At 39.2% G+C, this 20,537-nt stretch overlaps 1 protein-coding gene across 4 annotated transcripts in view; it reads left to right on the forward strand.

Annotated features, from left to right (window-relative positions):
- Positions 1 to 18,705, forward strand: part of zgc:171844 (uncharacterized protein LOC100151763 homolog) — a 48,282-nt gene extending 29,577 nt beyond the window's left edge. For 3 of the 4 annotated variants that reach the window (XM_052032806.1, XM_052032809.1, XM_052032805.1), the window contains 5 exons: positions 1,445 to 1,518; positions 5,901 to 6,015; positions 6,168 to 6,241; positions 7,358 to 7,420; positions 15,822 to 18,705. In XM_052032806.1, coding sequence (XP_051888766.1) covers positions 1,445 to 1,518; positions 5,901 to 6,015; positions 6,168 to 6,241; positions 7,358 to 7,420; positions 15,822 to 15,940 — 445 coding nt within the window. In that variant the 3' untranslated portion in view covers positions 15,941 to 18,705. The remainder of the gene's footprint in view (positions 1 to 1,444; positions 1,519 to 5,900; positions 6,016 to 6,167; positions 6,242 to 7,357; positions 7,421 to 15,821) is intronic. The other variant, XM_052032808.1, reaches the window with a different exon arrangement.
- Positions 18,706 to 20,537: the final 1,832 nt, after the last annotated feature.

A 20,537-nucleotide genomic window follows, 5' to 3' on the forward strand; every position in this document is an offset into this window, starting at 1 on the left:
CACGTACTGAGGTACAGTGAAAACATTTTATTTTGCATGCCATCCATACTGATCATTTCATTACAACGCTGCATTATGGTAGTACAAGGGAAAACAATAACAGAATGCAGAATAAAGTGTTACAATTACAGGGAAAGTGCAGTGTAGGCAGACAATAAGGTGCAAGGCCATAATGAGGTAGATTGTGAGGTCAAGAGTCCATCTTATCATACTAGGTGACCATTCAATAGTCTTTTAACAGCGGAATAGAGGTGGTACATGTTTTTAAGGCTGGTGAACTATTTGAATTTTGCACATAACTTTTAATAGTTTTTTTTAGTTACTATTTTATATTGTCTGTTCCAGATTGTTGGCAATCCATTATTTTTCCCCAATTCTCAGAGAATAAAAGCTGTTTACAGAGAGCAGCATTTTGAATTCACTAGTAATTTTTAATATCATTTTTAATATTGCTGAGGCCATATATTTATTGTAATTTGTTACAAAATAGTTAATAAAAATCTGAAACTATAATGATGGTTTATTTGTAAATCAACACCTTTGATTTCGTAAAGACCACGAGCAAATGGTAAGATTGCATTACAAAAACAAGGTGATTGACAGTAGAATATTCACAGAAGCATAGGAAGGATGTGATCACACTGGAGAGGGTGCAGAGGAGATTCGGCAGGGCGTTGCCTGGATTGGAGCTTTACAGTTATAAGGATGGATTGGATAGGCTGGGTTTGTTTTCCCTGGAGTGAAGGAGTCTGAGGGGTGATCTTATAGACGTATCTAAAATTATGAGAGGGATTGATAGGGTAGATAATAATAATCTTTTTCCCATTGTGGGGGTGTTTAAAACAGAAGGGTGTAGGAATAAAGTAAGAAGTAGAAGGTTTCGAGGGGATCTGAGGGGGAATTTTTTCACACAGAGCGGTTAGAATCTGGAACACTGCCTGAGGAAGGGTGGAGGCAGGTCCCTTCACAACATTTAAGAAGCATCTGGAGGAGCACTTGGATCATCAAGGTAAAGAAGGCTACAGACCTAATGTATGTAAATGGGATCAGTTGTAGATAAGTACCATGGTGGGAACAGATGATGAGCTGAAGGGTCTGTTTCTGTGCTGTATGATTCTATAACTTTATGCACCCAATGTGCTGCTGTGACATAAAAAAAGTTAAATATAGGTGATGAAAAGGTTGTTTACCTACAACTAGGTTTTGCCCACAGTTTTGATTGCATCTTGCAAATGTACATGGGAACTAATTAGTTAATTCTCCATACATTAAATTGTTTCATGAAGATTTCCTCATTGGATTTCCCTATTCTGCTCACTGATGAAATGATCAGATGTCAACCTGTTAATTTTATCAATGTTTTACTGTTTTATCATTGGGAGAAAAACATTCCTATCACATTTTCATTGTGTGTATCACATATTATTTTGACATTTGTTTCCAGGATGGATGACATACAGCTGTGTAAAGAAATAACCCGACTTAAGAAAGAGCTGCAGAAACTGGTATCGATACCAGGTGAGCATTTGAATCTATCTGAGTCTTGAGTGGTTAAGCATGGGAAAATAGAACAACTACATTTGGATCACAAATCAGGAACTCAGCACCTTTTGCCAATTGTATACAGTGATTGAATTTTGTACTAATCACAAGTGTAAAGACTGTTTCCACTATATATGAAATTTGGATCAATTACATCACTGTTGTTTTAGCCTCCGTATCCCTGAAATGGACATAATTGAGTACGATGTCAGTTAATCCAGTGAGTTTCACAGAATTATGGACTGTTTGTGGTAAACAAGGAAAGTGATTTTCAAATCTGAGCTATTCTCAGCTAAACAGAAAATCAGCAACTTGTTATTTAATTTGTAGCTTTAATATTTATGTTAACTATGATTTTAGCACCTGGTAGTGGGAAAAAAAAAGAGAGGCACTCCAGCATACACTTGGATGTTGTAACAAACTAGATGCTGGAGGAACTCAACAGGTCAAGCAGCATCTATGGAGGGAAAGGAACAGTCAACATTTTGGGTCAAGACCCTTCTTCCAGCATCTGCAGTCTCTTGTGTCTCCATTTTGCCACTCCACCAATATGTTCATTTTCCTGACAGCAGCAGTGTATTAAATGATGTGGTACACCATTGGTCAGTGTAAATGAAGCCAGTTTACCCTGTGGCTTCTCTGAATTGTGCTTCAGTAACTGGAGTAAATCACCTTTTACAAATAGCATATCAGTGTAGAACCAAGTCTGCAGGGAAAATGAAACAGACAAGAAAACCAGTTCCTTTCAAAAGCCAAACATCAAGTCCATATTTTGTAGCCAGCATTTTGAAGCTAGAAGCACTGCATTCTTTTATCAAAAGAACCCTTTGGGTCCTTCTGTTGGAGTAAACAAAAGTGATTTCTCTGTCCTGAATTTTTTTCATGTTTTTCATTATGCTTGGGAATTAAATCCTTTTTCTGCATTTTGAGCCTACAGAATCAACATCGTGTCCTCCTGGATATGATTACCCACACACCAGTTGCAGGATAACAATTTATGTTGGCCCAACATTGAAACTGAAATTACTCTGAGTTCAATTTTTAACATCTTACTTAACGAGCTTGTGTAAAATTCCTATTAGCATGCCAACAAACAGATTAAAGCCATTTAAATTAGATGGGTTAGTAATTGGTAAAAGAGCGCACAAAAGACTTTGGTTTTCCAACTAATTAGTTAAATTATATTCAGGATATTTCCAAATACTATGTGTCTCAGTCACTCTGGGATATTTGTTTTTCACATTTCACACTAACCATTCTGTGAGGCTGCCTTGTCTCACATTAGTGAATAATTTTGTGAAGTTGCAGGAATTGAATTTACTTCATAGAGAATCTGCATGCTTTTCAGAGGCTTCTACCCAACCAGACTGCTGATTTTTATTCCAAGTATTTCCCAATCTTCTCGCATGAATATTAAATTAACATATGTTAACAGTGCCACAACTAGCACTATTGAGAAAATGGTTCAGGTAGCAGATATTGTATTCCTGTTAAACTGTCAAAAAGATAGGGGCAAAATATTTACATATTGCAGTTTACTCATGAATGTAATTTTTCTTCCAATAATTTCTCTTCCACTTATACTACCCCCCCACCCCACCCCACCCCACTGAATTCATGTGGATTTCCAGGGATGGTATCATTCCCAGGTTACCATTCCTCACGTGGTTCTTGGAGACATTCATAACTGAGCCACTCCTTGCATTCACCACAGCCAGCAGACATCACTGCATACCGATCAGAAGCAGAAACCTGGATGATTTTCAGTTTCTTGTTTCAGGACAAGTGCTTCATTTTGCTTGCGTGAAAAATATTTAGATCGCTCAGGAGCAATACCTCACTCTGCACAGATTGAAACTTTGATCATTTCTATGAGTGGTGTTACGGACTCAGTGAATGTCCCTTTAAGATGGAGTTAGTTGTGTGTGTGTGTGTGTGTGTGTGTGGTGCTTACGTCAACAGAAGATAAAGGACGTAATGACGTTGAAGAAGTCAGTCGAAGTCAGAAGAGGGAGAGAGACACCAGCCTGCTAGTTTCTCTATCGATGGATGAGAAACAATAACTGTGTCTGCCACTGAAATCCATGTATGGAAATTGGAAGTAATCCGGTGGAGTTCACTTTGTTGCTGACCTGTAGAAGGAAACAGGTATTTGTGTGGACTACCACGATTCGGATGCTTTTCAGGGTGAGGAAGTCACTACCGAGTAAACACTGAAGTGTCATTTGGGTTCCATCGTGGAACATTTGGATTTCGTAATTACTCTCTATGTTCTCTACATCTACATTTTATCTTCAGACAATGGTGAAAATATCAGCCTGGACTAGTTCAAATCCGGGTGCCCCCACCAATTTTGTTATGAACCAGCAACAAAAGAAACACACTGAGTCATGATTCAGTGTGAAGAACTATTTTATTAATTACTACTTTAATCAAACTAATCAACTAGTCCTCTCTGATCCTCTGTGAGGTAGAAAATAGTCACTTGGATTGCCACCTCTTATACAGAGTGTTCTTGGAAATTCACTGCATAACCGTTGACATCTAACCACCCTGTAGGTCAGACTATGTTTTCTTTCCCACCTCCTACGATTTTATTACTGGTGTCATTCTCTCACTCTCCTGCTCTCTCGCTTCTCTTTCCCACCCGCACCATTTCCCCCCCCCCCCCCCTTCCAAAGTAAGGGCAGGATTCTTGGATGGCAAGCTCACCAGTCAGTAAAAGATCCAACTCGGTCATTATTGTTGTCAGATGCCAGCAAATCAGAACCATCTCCCAGTGACACAATGGACCAGCTCTCTCTAAGATGGCCATTACCAAATTAACTGCAGATTCTAGTAATTTTCTAGACTAACCAATCTATGGTTCTCTGAATTTCCTAGTTGCTTTAAGACTCTGCAGTGAAACTACCCCTGAGACTTTGTTACTCTTAACTGGCATTAACATGTAAGATGATAAAAATTAGAACCAAGAGTAGACCATTCAGTCTTTGCCATTCAATAAAAATGTGACAGATCTTTTACTTCAGCGTCATTTTCCTGCACTAACTCCATTCCCTTGTTTTCCTTTAATGTTTAGTTTCTTCTTTACTGTTACATTAATTTTGGTGAGTCCACATCCCCATTTCAATATTACTCTTATTAGGATGTATGACATGCTATCCTCTTCTAATGCCGAAAATTACAACCCCACAATTTCTGTAGTGTCATTTACATTTGATCCTTTGTTGTTTGTCATCACTAACAACACTTTGGATGAGAAAGTACAAGGCATGGTTAGTAAGTTTGCAGATGACACTAAAGTAAGTGGTATCAGAGACAGTGAAAAATGTTATCAAGAATTACAGTAGGATCTTAATCAGATGGGGAATTGGGCCAAGGAATGGCAAATGGAGTTTAATTCCGATGAGTGCAAGGTGTTGCATTTTGGGAAGCCAAACGAGGTTCAGACTTTCACAGTGAACAGTAGGACCCTGGGGTGTGTTGTAGAACAGAGGGATCAAGGACTACAAGTTCACAGTTCCCTGAAAGTGGCATGACAGGTAGACAGGGTCGTGAAGAAAGCTTTTGGCATGCTGGCCTTCATCAGTCAGCATCTTAGTCAGCATAGACCAGTTGGGCTGAAGGGCTGGTTTTGATGCTGTGTGACTCTATGAAACTATTACCATTATTATAAATTATTATGGGACCCATATTACTCTCTTTTTCCTAATATAACTAAGTTTTTAGGTTAATTTTTATATTCCTATCAGATTGTCTTCTCATACATGGAACATTTCATGACCTCCAAATATCCTGAAGTGCTCTACCATAAAGAAAGTATTTTAGAAGTGTGGTCATGGCATCCTGTAGTAATTGGAGCAGCTAATTTGTGCACAGCAAGCTCCCACAGACACCAATGTGGATAAACTGCTTCATTTAGGATAAATATCAGCCTGGAAACTTAGAAATAGTTTCATGGGATCTTTCATGCATCTACCTCCAAGAACAGAGGAGATCAGTTTAACTTTGTATCCAAGACTCACTAAGTACTGCACTATATAAATTTTCTTCTGCTCAAATCTATTGAGTGGCACATAAGTTCAAAAGAGAAGTGAGAGTACTACCACTGAGTCATCGCAGATCTTTTTTTTTATCTTTGTTAACCTATGAGCACTCGTAAATTGTCATACCTCCATTGTTACTGCACTTCAGGTAAATGTAGTTAGACGATGGATCAAAATGAGAACATGACTGTTCAATGTGATTCAGATATTGATTGGAAATCACTGTTATTAGAGAAGTGTGGAAATATGATGTTTTAGTACAATTACTACTAAGTGATTGAAACTAATATTTATTCTCATTAAAAAATGTAGATAAGGACAAATCAAATGAGGATAAGCAAAAGGAAGAAGAATTACTGCAGCAGATCCATAAATTGGTAGAGACAAGAGACTTTCTTGTGGATGATGTTGAATTTGAACGACTGAGGTACAGTGATTTCATTTAAACAAGCTCTGTAAAAGTAGTACATTCTGTAAAAATGTACATTCATAAAAGATATGAGGCTTGAATTATCAACAATTACAGATGTGTTGAATTTTTAGTGTAATGATTTTGAAACCTAATTGCTTTTATCACAGAGAAAGAGAAGAAGACAAAGAAATGGCTGATTTCTTGCAGACAAAATTATCAAAGACCAGCTCTAAAAAAACAAGTAGGTATCTGATCATCAATTTGCTGCCGGTTCTCCCCTTTCTATGTTTTGTGTTGCTGTCGAAAATGTAGATAAAGGGATAGACTTTGAGTTATGAAGGAAAAGTCAAGAGATTGGGGGAAGGGGGGGGGTATTTTCCATCAGTGATAGGTTTAAACACTGCCTAAATAGAAAATATTAAGTATGCAAGTCAAATTTCTTGGATCATTATATTGATCTCTGTCTAAGAATGCATGTCTGTCAGCTTATCATAATGCCTCTACCCAAGGTAAGAAGCTATACAGGGAATAATTTTGGACGGAATAGTAATCAGAATTATTGTTCCACCATTTTGTGACTTACTTTGTAGTTAAACTTGCATTTTAAAATATATCTTTCACCCTCACTGAGTCCTGAATTTAATTTTCTGTTTATCTAAATGTAATTTTATCGCATTTGAGTGAATCATCTTTAAAAAAATTGAAATGTTTCAACAATTAAATGTTCTAAAGCAAGATGCATTTAGTTTGCTCAAAAGACAGCAAATGGGTTGAAATTTAAATGTGCATACTTCATGAAGTATACATGGTAAGAATTCTACATTTTCTTCTGATTGTGCTGATTTCCACTTGTTCCTGGTTTTTTTATGTTTCCAGCTATATTAATGAAATTGGCAGGAGACAGGTGTAAATCTATGCACATGTGGTAAAGTTTAACAGTAACTTACCAATTGGTCCCAGGCAGAAATTTCCATGTCAGGTTTTGAGTGTGTTTTGAAAGGCAACTTTGACTTTGGCTTTGAGGGTGCACGGGAAAAATTCCAGAGAATAGGTCTGAAGTGGCTAAAAACTCTTGTCACTAATGATGGGTGATGGGAACCAAGGGTTTACTCATAGCCAGAGCAGGAAGAGTAAAGGAAGCATGATGAGATACAGGGATGGACAAGGTAGCAGAAGTAGGATAGGGGAAGACAACCCAGAACTGCCTTTGAAATTTGCTCAGTTGGAGAAAATAAATCAGGTGATGCAAAATGTTTACACTGTGGGGCAGGAAGGAGATTGGTGTGGGAGGCAACCCTTTGCTCCCTTCTTCATGGAAGTATTGAATGGCCAAAGGGTATTTGTTTCACTCTTCCAGCAGAACATGAATTTGTGGCAATTCCCCAGCAGTTATGCTGGGGAACAGCTGCGATGGAGAGGGGTAAGTACAACATGATTTACATTTTTATGTTTGCTTCAATATTTTTAATTTGTTTAAAAGTATTTAAGTAATTTATAATAACCTTTTAAATATCTAATTGTTTAATTAATTTTTAATAGTTATTGAACATTTTTGAATGTGCAGGGGTATTCAGAAATATTTATTGCTTTTGACAGCTGATAAAGCTTTGAAGTGGTTAACATGGCTTTACTACTTGTCAGAGTTTTTCAGCCATCTAATGTTTGGAGTTTGCTGTTTCACATCCACAAGGCCCTGGTGCCTCACAGGCTAACCAGTTTGGTTCATAGCCATACTTAACCAAGAAGTCAATGTAGGTGGGTCTGGAAAAGGTAAATCTGTAGTTGGCATGTACGCCAGCAGTGAATATAAGAGTGTTGTGGCTGGTATCAAATTGTGACCCGATGTTTTCAGGTGGCTTGGCACATTGCTCAGATTCCAAACATTCTCACTGCCCTTAAAATTGTGGAAGCTTTATCAAAATCGATTCAAGTCAATCAGTGAGATAACACCAAATTTAATATGAAGTCCCACACATTGCTGTTAATGTGTCTGGATGATTAAAATTAAGATTCATCACATAATTTGGCACAATGCTCAGACTGACTTGTTTACTATTGTTGTGCATTAAATCTATCAGTTGGATAAGTCAGACCACATTCGTTTAACATTCTTCCCACCCCCACCCCCCCCCCCACCAGCAAAAGAAAAGTCTTGCTCTAATAGCCACTCTTTACCTTAAATGTGAGCCACCTTTAATTACATTACCCCCAGTCTGCTGCTGGTGATCACATCCATGCTCACTGCCATGTTACATTGATGCACAGGAAATCTTACATTCAGTCGTATGCAAATGAGTTCCATGTTAAAACAAACCAGCATGATTTTAATTGTGTTTTTAGTTAGTCCATTTACAAGATGTGGGCAGTACTGCCAAAGCTGGCACTTATTGTCCCTAACGAATTGTGCTGAGACAGTAATTTCATGATGCTATTGGGTAGAGACTTGTAGGACTTAGACACAGTGACAATGAAGAAGCTGCAATTCATTTCCAAGTAGCTGCGGTTCTGACAAAGTCTCTCTGACCCGAATCAAAAACACTGGAAACACTCAGCAGGTCAGGCAGTATCTGTGGAAAACAGTTTGCATTTCAGGTCTGAGAACTGAGAAAGAGAGGAAAACATGTTAGTTTTCAGTAGCAAAGAAGGTAGGAGGGCAAAGGGATTATTAAAGGTAGGGTGAGACAAAATGTCTCAGTTATGTCCAGTTACAAGCAGAGTATGCTATTTCATCTGTGTTAACTCATCCTATTGGAGATGTTCCCTTTGTTCTAAACATTCCCCTTCCCTGATACTGAAAACTAACATGGTTTTTCTCTCTTTCCCAGTTCTGGTGAAGTGTCTCAGACCCGAAACATTAACTGTTTCTCTATTCACAGATGCTGCCTGACCTGCTGACTGTTTCCAGCATTTTCTCTTTTTAATTAATTTCCAAGTCAGATTGGTGAATGATTTGGAGGGGAAGTTGATGGTCTTTCATTCCTCGTCTTGTAGGTGTAATAGATGATAGATTTGGAAGGTGTCACTGAAAATCCATGGTGTGTTCCTATAGTGAATTATGTGGATGGTGCACACTACAGGCACATTGCACTAGTCACGAAGGCACGTACCACTAGAAAGGACAGCTTCTACCCCACTGTGATAAGACTATTGAACAGTTCCCTTAAACAAAGAGATGGACTATGACCTCACGATCTACCTTGTTGTGACTTTGCACCTTATTGCACTGCACTTTCTCTGTAGCTGTAATACTTTGCTCTGTACTGTTATTGTTTTTACCTGTACTACATCAATGCACTCTGTACTAACCCAATGTAACTGCACTGTGTAATGAATTGACCTGTACGATTGGTTTGTAAGACAAGCTTTTCACTGTACCTAGGTACAAGTGACAATAATAAACCAATACTGATACCAGTGAAGGAAATAAGATAAACACAGGCCCTTCCCAGGTTACAACAGGGTTCTGTTGGTTGGAAATGTAGCTGCCCAGCAATATATTTAAATAAAAACATCAGCCATCCAAGGGCAATGTGTAGTTAAACCAGGGTATTTAACTCAACTATTCAGATATTGCCATGAACTGAGTTCCCACACAATAGAAGATGCCTGCAGCCATTGGCAATTCCATCTGCTGGACACCCAAACCCCCGTTTATATGTCCAAGCTGTCCAACCAAAGTGCATAAGGTATTTCAAAGTTGGGCTTTTGTGACCTATGCACAGAATGCCAATCAAAGGGGCTACTGTTCCTTCATGATATTGAGCTTTTGGCAATTGTCGAGGCTGCACACACCCTGTTAAATGGAGACTATTCCATCTCCTTCCTAACTTCAACCTCTTATGTGGCAGAAAGGATTTGGGACATCAGGTGAGTCATACAATTTGTACTCTAATTCCTGACTGTATTCCAAATGAAAACTACCCTAGAGGACAGCAAAATTGTGAGTTCCGTTTCTCTAGCAAAAAAACTTTTTTAAAAAAAAAAGTAAAATATTTAACCTGGTGTCACCAATTCCTTGGAACCTACACATTAGGAATCTGTAAAAGAGAAGACCAATGTGAAATACCTTATGCACTTTGGTTAGATAGGACAATTAACATTTAGGGACTGATAAGTTGCTTTGTTTTATTTGTGTTTAAGTTGACTGATTAACCTCCCCATTTGTGAAAATTGTCTAGCCTTGGATATTGTACTTCAGTTGCAATTGCTCCTAATCACCATTCCTAGTCAAACCACCAGAGATGTAGAAATGTTCCTACAGGGATCTGCCTGGCCGTTAGTTATATTTGTATAATAACATTCTGAACCATCCTCCACATTTTAAAGATATTAAAGTCCAATTTGCTGTTCTTTTTTCTGTCACACTGTCACAAAACAAATGCCAATGAGTAAATGGATGGAAATTATCCTGAAGATAAAAATGATCATTTAACTTGCTTGCTGTTAAGTCATCCAAATGTCATATGCAAAAAATCTTCATATCCTTTAATAGCCCTCACTCTTAGCCACAATGCTGTTGTTTTTTGATGGGCTCTGCTTTGGTACAGTTGTGATGTGTGTGAGTCAGCACTGCCTTCTGCCATGTCTCTTATTTGGCCAGTGTGGACCCCATCCTCACTGTGTCTCCAACTCTTAATGATCTTTGGCACCCATGTGTTAACAATGTGCCATGTTTTGACACTTCCAGTTCTTTTCCCACATCATTTTGAACTTCTGGGATTAGCAACTTTTTACTATTGAGAGTGGAGTTCTAGTTTCCTTCACAAGACTGCTCATCATCCCTTGGATTGGGGTGATGCAGAAGTCTGGGATGCACTGACTTGGATGACTTTGCATTCCTCAGCAGTGTTCTCCACCTTTCTGTTGGTCCATGAGGTGATGATGCCCAGTGATTAAACTAACAGTCTTTTCACAGCTTCTCAGACTAGAGTACCAGTTGAATACAATATACCTGGTGTCAGTCGAGGTCAACTGTGAAGATGTGCTAAATGTACCTACACCAAGATATCAGAGCAAGGGCAACTAGTGACATGTCAAATTGACTCGGGAGCAACTCCAATGTATTTCTGAGCCATTAGTCTCGAGGTAGTGCAGTTGAGCCCACTGAGTCGTGGAACAAAAAAATTGATGACTTTATCCATCTGTTCTGATACTTCAGTCTGTAGCCATTTCAGATTTGTACGATTCATGTTGGTCACTCCGTGGACTTCATCATGCACTGTTTGTAGAAATGGTTTTCCAATGTACATCACACACATTTTTCCCCAGGTAGGGGACTTTTCTTTCAGCCACTCATGTTCCTGTCTTGCAACAACTTTGCACTGCTTTTCTTTTTCTGCATTTTGTCTTGTGCTTCACCACATGTTTTTCTGTCAATTTACCATCTAGTGTTTCTCAGCCTGTCTTTGGATAGTCCTGCTATCTCCGTTGGGAAGGATCATGCCTGTTGTTCAGTATTCTGAATCAGACATGGCACAACATTTCATGGAGCAACATACACAAAGTGCTGGGGGAAACTCAGCAGATCAGGTAGCATCTATGGAGGGAAATAAACAGTCAACATTTTGGGCTGAGACCCTTTATCAGGACTGGAAAGAAAGAGGGCAGAAGCTAGGTCCCCTTCCCTCACAACCTGCCCATCACCCACACCTTCCTCCTCCTGGTTCCCCACCTCTTTCACTTCATTCCCTGGTCCACTGTCCTCTCCTGTCAAATTCCATCTTCTTCAGCCCCTTGCCTCTTCTTCCTGTTATCTCCCAGCTTCTCATATCATTCCCACTCTCTCCCCTACCCCCACCCACCTACCTTCCCCCTCTCATCTGGATTCACCTATCACCTGCCAGCTTGTGTTCCTCTCCCTACCCCCACCCTTTTATTCTGACTTCTGCCCTCTTTCTTTCCAGTCCTGATGAAGGGTCTTGGCCCAAAAAGTCACCTGTTCATTTCCCTCCATAGATGCTGCCTGACCTGCTGAGTTCCTCCAGCATTTTGTGTGGGTTGCTCCAGATTTCTAGCATCTGCATTCTCTCTCGTGTGTTCACAAAATTTCATAGTTTCGTCAACCAGCACTTCTGACCCCATGTCTCAGTGTTTTTCCTCAATCTGTCTGTAAGAAACCATGGCTATCCAGCAAATTAAGAAACAAAGTAGCTTATTCATAAAGAGAACTAGCAAAGAGCTGTGTTTTCTCTGGAAAGGCAGAAGGTTACTGGCAAGTTCAGTAACAGTGCAGCAACATCATGGAGATGTTCACATGCTTTATTTCTGAAAGTGTTTCCACCCAACATTACGTATGTTATACACACACCCATAATGTTAAAACTTCTTAGCTGGTCATTGCTTTTTTTTCCAAAGATGTTGGCTGATAAATGAGCGATTTGGTTGCTGTTCCTCCCATTGGCTGATCTTGTTGGGCAGTAGCTGAGATAACAGTCTGCTTTCAGTTGTGATGCAGGGTCTTGACCTGAAATGTCGATATTTCCTTCCCCCCCACCCCCCACAGATACTGCTCAACCTGCTGAGTTCCACCAGCAGTTTGTTCTTTTGCTCCAGATTCCAGCATCTTCAATCTCTTGTGTCTCCATGGAAGTGCAACGATCTTTCTATCTGTGGTCTCAAAACACTAACTTCTTAAGTGTCTCTTCATACCTGCATCCCCAATGATGTTCTAGTAAGCCTAGGATCACCTTTTCTGATGTCATACCTTCTTTGTAATGAAGAGACTAGAACTGTATGTTCTTCCAAAACCCAGAGGAAATATAAAAAGCTGGCTGAGGCACCCAGCACCATTTCTTTAATGGGTAGAATTTGTATGTTGCATCACAATTGGATCACAGTGAAACTATACACACTGTTACAGAAAGGCTTCTGCATTGTGAAGCCAATTTACTGGTTGACACTCCTCAATCTGCATCTAAGGCCCCTGCAGTTTGTCAGGAATTACACTGCCAAGCCTACAGTTCAGGAGCTGACAAATAAAGAGACTGTGACGGCAGCTGCAAAGAAGATAGATGGAGGTAGGGATGAGGAGGCTGAAGTTAATTCACTCCTGTCACCACAGATGATGCTGTGTGTTCTTTGCCTGCCTGTATGAAGTGGAGCCAGTTACTGTACATGGTTTAGTACATATTGAGAAAAGTTCTGTGAAATAGAAGTTACTAAGTATCTGGCTGGCATTTCAAAACACCAGCTTCACCGAATTGTTCGTTTTTAACACTGCAATTTTTTAAATGATGGAAGTTCTTCAGTTTTCCTTTCGGTTTTAACATTTTCACATTATCTTAACATTTTGCTATATCTACACATGAAATTTATTTCTCAGCTGGGACAATTGGCTCTTTGGAATAAATACATTCTATCGACATTGGCAATAATTGATTTTCCTCTTGATTTCCCTCCTGTAGTACAATGCTGTAAATTTAACAGCAATTTGCACATATTTAGCACCTTGTATACAAAGAACATGTTACAGAAGAGAAGAGTTGCCAAAAAAAAGATTAAAGTGGTCAATCCTAAAGAGCCTTTTGAACATGTGTGGAATGGGAATGTTGGCAGGCAGGGTTAAGGAGAAATTGAGGATTATTTCAAGGTTTTGTTTATGCTACTTCTGTGCGCAGCTCGGAATTGTCCAGAATAGTGAGGAGAGAGAATTCCTTTCAAACGTTACACCTGATCTGAGGGTGACATTTTTCCTCTACTTGGCACGACCCTTTGATTCCAAGTTTTCTACACTAGAATTGCAATGTCTTCTAGAACATGTAAAGAATTTGTCAATCATTTTCCCATTAATTCTGCTGACCATAATTTTCCTATTCATATCTGTGATTGCTTTTTGTTTGCTGAAGTAATTAGTGAAGCTTTAGTGATTTTCTATATATTGTGATGCATGAACATAGAACAGTGCAGCAAAGAAACAGGCCCTTTGGCACACCATGTCTGTACTGGCCATGATGCCAATCTGAACTAATCCCATCTGCCTGCACATGATCAAAATGCCTCCATTCCCTGCCTGTTCATGTGCTTGTCTGAATGCCTCTTAAACATTGTTATTGTGTCTGCTTCCACCACTTCCCCTGGCAGCGAGTTCCAGACACCTACTGCTGTCTGTGTTTCTTAAAAAAAACTTGCCTCATAAATCTCCTTTAAACTTCACGCCCCTCACCTTAACACTTTGCCCTCTAGTACTTGAATGATCATGGCATGATCCATTCAACTGGGAAGACATGGCTTATTGGTATATCAATGGTTGCTTATGAACATTACTCCAAATTTAGAATGAGAGTAAGAGCATCTTTTATTTAAGCTCCTCCCCTGGGTTCAGCAGTTTATTATTTCCCAGTTCATTACTCTTAGCCTCCTCAGTGCAAGGTGAAAAGATATATGGATGTGCTACTGCAGAAGCTAGTTCAGTGTTATCTTTGCCTAAAGGATATAGAGCGTAACTTCTTTGTCGCTCCTGGTCCCTTTGGAACAGAATGAGAAGCAATTTTTTGTGGGGAGGCTGATGGAAGATGACTTTCCCCATATTCTCCCACTAAATGGCACCTCCTGGTCTCCGTTCCTTTGTGACATATCGCCAATCAAATTTCCCCAGTCTCATCCCAATGGAGGCAATGATGAAGTACCTCTGAATTTCCCAAAGCAACATAGCTGAGAAACCTGAGGTCATTTAGCCACTGTTCACAGAGGCCCAGCAGCTGTTTGCATTGTGAAACAAGAAATTAGAGGTCTTTTAATTCAGCATTCCACAGCCAGCAAGTGATTTTAAAGCAATTTTTATTTGCCCTTTGAATCAGCAGCCTCGTGTGAGAAAGAGAAGGCTGGGTCTTCAGTTCCCAGGACTCAAAACTCTAGAATGTTCACTAAAACTATCCTTCTCTACTTCTCTTTCTCCCTTTAAGCTACTGATTAAAACCTATCACTCTGACTAAGCTTTTGCTGATCTCGCACAATATCTCCTCATGTAATGCCATATCAAATTTTGGTTGATGACAATGGGTGAAGCACTCTGTTCTTCACAATATTAAATACAAGCTGTTTTATAGCAATTTTATTTGTCTTAGGATCCTGTGCTTTGAAACTACACAAGTAACCAGAAGATTTTACTCCCAATTTTGTGAACCACTCTCTCCACTGGCATTCACAGAGATGACTTGTTATTACAATGACAAACATCATTGCTAGTGAACCTGAATAGAAATTAAAACTTGAATCTAAAGCTAGAAATTTATGTGAAATGATACTAAGGGCATTTAAGTACATACCTTTGGAAATAAAAGTTATGTAACATCATCAAGCATGGTGTGCAGAGCAGTAAAAAAGCTCATGTTAAAAATGGTGATAAAAGATGCATTACTGAGCTTTAATGAACAAAACATGTTTGAATTAACCTATAAGATGTAACTTTTCATTTGACAAAATAGACCAGGAAAGGGAAATTATTTTGCCATGGATTGTTTGAAAGTGATGGAAGTTTAATTTTAGAACTCCTGAAAAAGATTTTAATGTTTCCACTCCTATCAATCTGGTACCTTAGCCAGACACCTGGAACCTGATCTGCATGAATTTTCATAACATTTTGCAACCCATTTTATCTGACTTTATAGCCTTCAAAAGATAAGGAAAAGTATACTTCATGGTGGATGAGGAATGATGAAACTCTTCAAACCAGAGAACTTGGATTTAATTGGCGCTTTCTCCAGTTATTACAAACTCAGTCCATTATACGTCTGTGTGAAGGAGGAAATGCAAAATCAAATCAGTGTGAATATTGCAATATATTGATACGGCAGATAATCAAAAATCTTGTTGTCTCATCACAGATGCTGCAAAGGAAAGAAAAATGACATCCAGAGCACAGCAGACATCTAAACCTTTCATGACAAAGACTGGGCTGACCCTGCTCAAAGAATGCTGTGGATTCACCTGCTCCATCATGTAAAAGTCAAAGGTTGTAAAAAACTGAATATGTTGCAGGGATCTCTACAGAAGTCTGCATAGGATTATGAATATTTCAGTGGTGTATCATCCCATACTGATAATTGTGTAAATCTGGGTCCCATTCATACATGGCAATGTGATTTATTTATGGGACTAACAGCCAGTGACCAAGGTACTGTGGGAGGTCTTTCAGCCCTTCGAGCTATTCCACTATTCAATAAGACAATGGCTGGTCTAAATATTACCTTCAATTATCTTCCCTTGATTCATTTCTTCTCTTAATAGCAATCTGTGAATCTTAGTCATGATACATTTGATTGACCCACCATCCACTACACTGCAGATTTCCACTGCACATTGTGTGAAGAGTGCTTTTTGATCTGACTCCTGAATGCCCAGCTCTAAATGTAGTGACTCTAAATTCCACACCAGGAGAAATTGTTCCTGCTCCATTGAAGCCTTTTATCACATCAAACACCTCAGTTCGATTACCCCCTACCTTTTAAATGCAAGAGGATACAAGTCACATTTATGCAATCTATTTTCACATTTTAACTCTTTAAACCCTGGTATCATTCTAGTGAATCCCCTTTAAGGACTGTGGTCAACACAGAACTTTGTATCCTGATGTGGTCTGGCCACTGATAAAGATCAGCATTCCATTTGTCCTTGTAATTTCTTTGTGGTTTTGCACTAGCCTTCAGTGAATTGTCTGCCCAGGGACCCAAATCCATTTTGCTCTTTAACAGTTCCCAGTTTTTCTTTATTACAAAATTATTATTTCTTGGAAAATGACCTCACATTTCTTCTCCTCCCTGATCCAACTGGCCCCTATCACTCTATCTCTTTCCCCTCCCCCACCATCTCCGTCTGCCAATCACCCACACACTCTTCCCATTGCTTCCCCTCCCCACCTCGCACCTTTTATTCTGTGCTCCACCATCCTCCTATCAGATTCCACCTTCAGCCCTTTGTCACTTCCACCTAGCACCTCCCAGCTTCTGACATCATTCCCACTCTCCTTCCTTCCTCATCTGCCTCTCACCCCACTCACCTGGATCCACCTAGCACCCACCAGCTCTTGCTCCACCCCTTCCCTCCAGCTTTTTATACTGGCCATCTCCCCACTTTCCAGTCCAGATGAAGGGTCTCGACCCAAAACATCAACTGTCCATTTCCCTCCATAGATGCCACCCGACCCACAGAGTTCCAGCGCCTTTTGTGTGTTGCTTCACATTTCCTCACGTTGGTTCGTCTTCCATAGAGTTCATGTGTAACCTGTTAATGTCCTCCTTTAACATTCTCCTTGCATCTAACAACCCAGTGTGCCTCCTGAACTTGGGTCTTCTGCAAACTTGGATATACAGTTTTGCAATTGTATCCAGTGAAAGTTGAGGACTTAGTACTTATGCCTGATGTACATTTGTCACAACAGATTACATGTCATTTACACCTGTTTGTTCCTTACCTCCTGATCAACCACAAATTCCATCAGAAGAAGAGTGAGCAGGCAGTCCTAGATCATAGCAGATGTAAGCTGTAGGAAAGTAGAAAGCCTACTCTCTCCTTTCAGATTACAACCCCCTTTTTCAAACCTAGGGCTGACCTAAGACTATAATTTCTCCATTGGTGCCTCACTTAAGGTCTATCTGCATCTCCAGGCACACCAGCAAATGTTCCACGATACTGCTATCCCACCAATAAAATGATCATTTGCTTTAACTTGTCCTATTTAGCCTGCAGTGCTGATGTTTACATCCCAGTGTTAAGTGAGATCTTACAAACGTGTCATTTTCTCTTTGACAAGGTGATGATCTTTCTTCTGAACGGAACTCTATGGGCTTGATTGAGTATTTTTATTCATTCATGAATTGCATACACAGCAAGTTTTTTTTTGCAGAGCAACACATGAAAAATGCTGGAGGAACTCAGTAGGTCAGGAAGCATCTATGGAGGGAAATGAACAATCAGCGTTTTGGGACAAGACCCTTCATTTTTGCTGTACTTGAAGAGTCCCTTGTGTCTACACGTGATTTTGATCCAACTTTTTTTTCAAATGTCACATCACCTATATGGGTAAAAGAATTTATCACCTCCCCTCTTGATCCTGATGAAGGGTCTCAACCAAAACGTCGACTGTTTATTGCCCTCCATGGATGCTGCCTGACCTCCTGAATTCCTCCAGCATTTTGTGTGTGTGTTGCTCCAGATTTCCAACATCTGAAGAATCTCTTGTGTCTCCATTTTGATGTAATGGTACTCACTTGTTCCTTATTTCCATGTAGTTTTGGGAGATTGAAGTGCACCCTGTGCACCATGATAAAAATGACTGTATTTACTCACTGTTTTCATAGGATGGGATGATAGGATAGTATGTCCCAATGGTTTTGAAGAGCAGTCCATATAGTCTCACATTTCTACTGTTACCCCATACCTGTATCTTTTCTCCTTCATTTTCACCTGTTGTTTCCAGCACTGCATTCCAGTCACCCAGTGCAACTCCATTTCATAATCTAACCCTTTCAGTGCTGGACTATCCCATGCTTCACGGATGTAAACAACTGTTCCAGAGTCTCAGTAACTTTGGGGAAAAATAAAACCATTGACTTTACCTTGCATTTTGATTATAAAACACAGCTGTCAACTTGGGAAAGAGCCAAAGGTCAGATTTCAATATGTATTTTACTTATATATTCATATGCACTTTAATGATAATGTGGAACGGAATACCTTGTTTAATAAAAGCAAACTGGGGAACAAGCTAAATTGTTTCAAAGAATTAGAATTTATTATATTAGTCAATATAGGAAGAAAATGTAGTTAGGATCACAGTGCAGGATGTCTCCAACTCCACTAGTGGATGCTAAAAGTATTCATTACAAAGGATCTGCTGTAGTTTCTCAGTTTTACTGTACAGGAGGAGACCATTTATTCCATCAAGTCTCAGAGCTGTCCTGTCCCATTCCCACCTCTTGTTTCCCTGCAACCTGTTCTCTCTGACTTGCCCATCAGCTCCCCTCTGATTTTCCTACCACCCATCTCTATTGCAATAGCCAATTAACCTACCAATCAGCACACTCTTTGGGATGTGGGAAGAAACCAGAGCATCTGGGGGAAATCCATGCAATCATATGGAGAACATTTACTCTCCACACAGATAGCCAGGATTGAACCCAGGTTGATGGAGCTGCAACAAAAAATATCTGCCTTAATTTAGTCCAGAAATACATTTTACTTATGCAGTAGCCAATAACATTTATTTAGCCAATTACAAAATGTACAATATTGCAACTATCCTCACTTCACCATTCTTATTGAACTGAATATCCATCACTGAGCTGTTGACATTGAAAGGATTTGGGCACAAATTGTGACTTCAGTCTAAATAAGAACAATTCGAAAAGAAAACTTTGAGCTTTTGTTCCAAAATGGTACAAGGTTATCCCCTGTATAAAAAAAATTGAAAAAGTTTGATTACAACCACAAAGTCAAACTCGAGTTCATTGTCTTATGCACAAGTACATGTATGCACAAGTACATGTATGCACACGTGGAACGAAGAACTTGCTTGCAGCAGCATCACCGGCATTTGGCAACATATAATTAGCATTCACAATACTGATGACCCGTGAGCAATACCCAGACATTCCATGACTCACCAAGAGATGCATGTTGGTAAACTGTGTATATTTTTTTTTGCAAACAATGAACTTACTACAGTAGATACTGGGTGATTCAGTCACTAATAATACATTGGCAAGTTGTTGAACTTAATAAACCATGTGTTTGTGTACCCACATGGATCTCCTATAGTATTAAATATTTGATCATATGTCTCTTGACCTAAATATAATTCTCCCATCCCATACCTCAAACCCACTATCATCCTCTTCAATTCTTTTGGGCATTGTTCAGTATATTTACTCCGTGTTAACTAATCGAGAGAGAGAGAGATGGAATAAATTCACTCTATATAAAGATATGCAGCATCCAGACGAGCAATGAGCAACTAATCCCTATGAAGCCACTTGTTCTAAAGAAAATAATATAATCCCCATTTAATAAGTGGAATGGAAAGTGCACAAAAGATGAATCATTTATTACTAATGGCTACTATGAAGAAAAGTGGTTCATTGAAGAAGCAATCACTCTTACAATTCTTGGACCTTGTGTCTTGGACCTTCTGATGTACAGCACGTATCAAATCAAAGAGGAAACCTGTTGATTGATTACCTTTTCAATACACCTAATGTGACTATTATCAATGGCATGCTTAAGAGCTGTTCCATCCATTTAGATGTCCAAAATGTATAACATTAAGTAAAAGTTGTTCTCCTTCCTGTGTGTTTTAATTATGAGCACTTGATGAAACAGTACCTCAAGTGGTTTGGCATCATTATTCATGCACAATTACTAACATATTTTTGGTTCCATCAGTCATCATGTTTCAGCGTGCTATTAAACTATATAAAAGGATTTTTTATTTTGCATATAATGGTTATGCCTTCAGAATATTCACTTAACAATTGTTGTAGCTTCTGCCTTTCATTTCCTTCCAACTTAGTGAGTTGCTAGAAATATATCTTATATTCTGGATT

This window comes from Pristis pectinata, chromosome 18 (genome assembly GCF_009764475.1).
Source record: "Pristis pectinata isolate sPriPec2 chromosome 18, sPriPec2.1.pri, whole genome shotgun sequence".
In the NCBI taxonomy this organism is placed as follows: Eukaryota; Metazoa; Chordata; class Chondrichthyes; order Rhinopristiformes; family Pristidae; genus Pristis; species Pristis pectinata.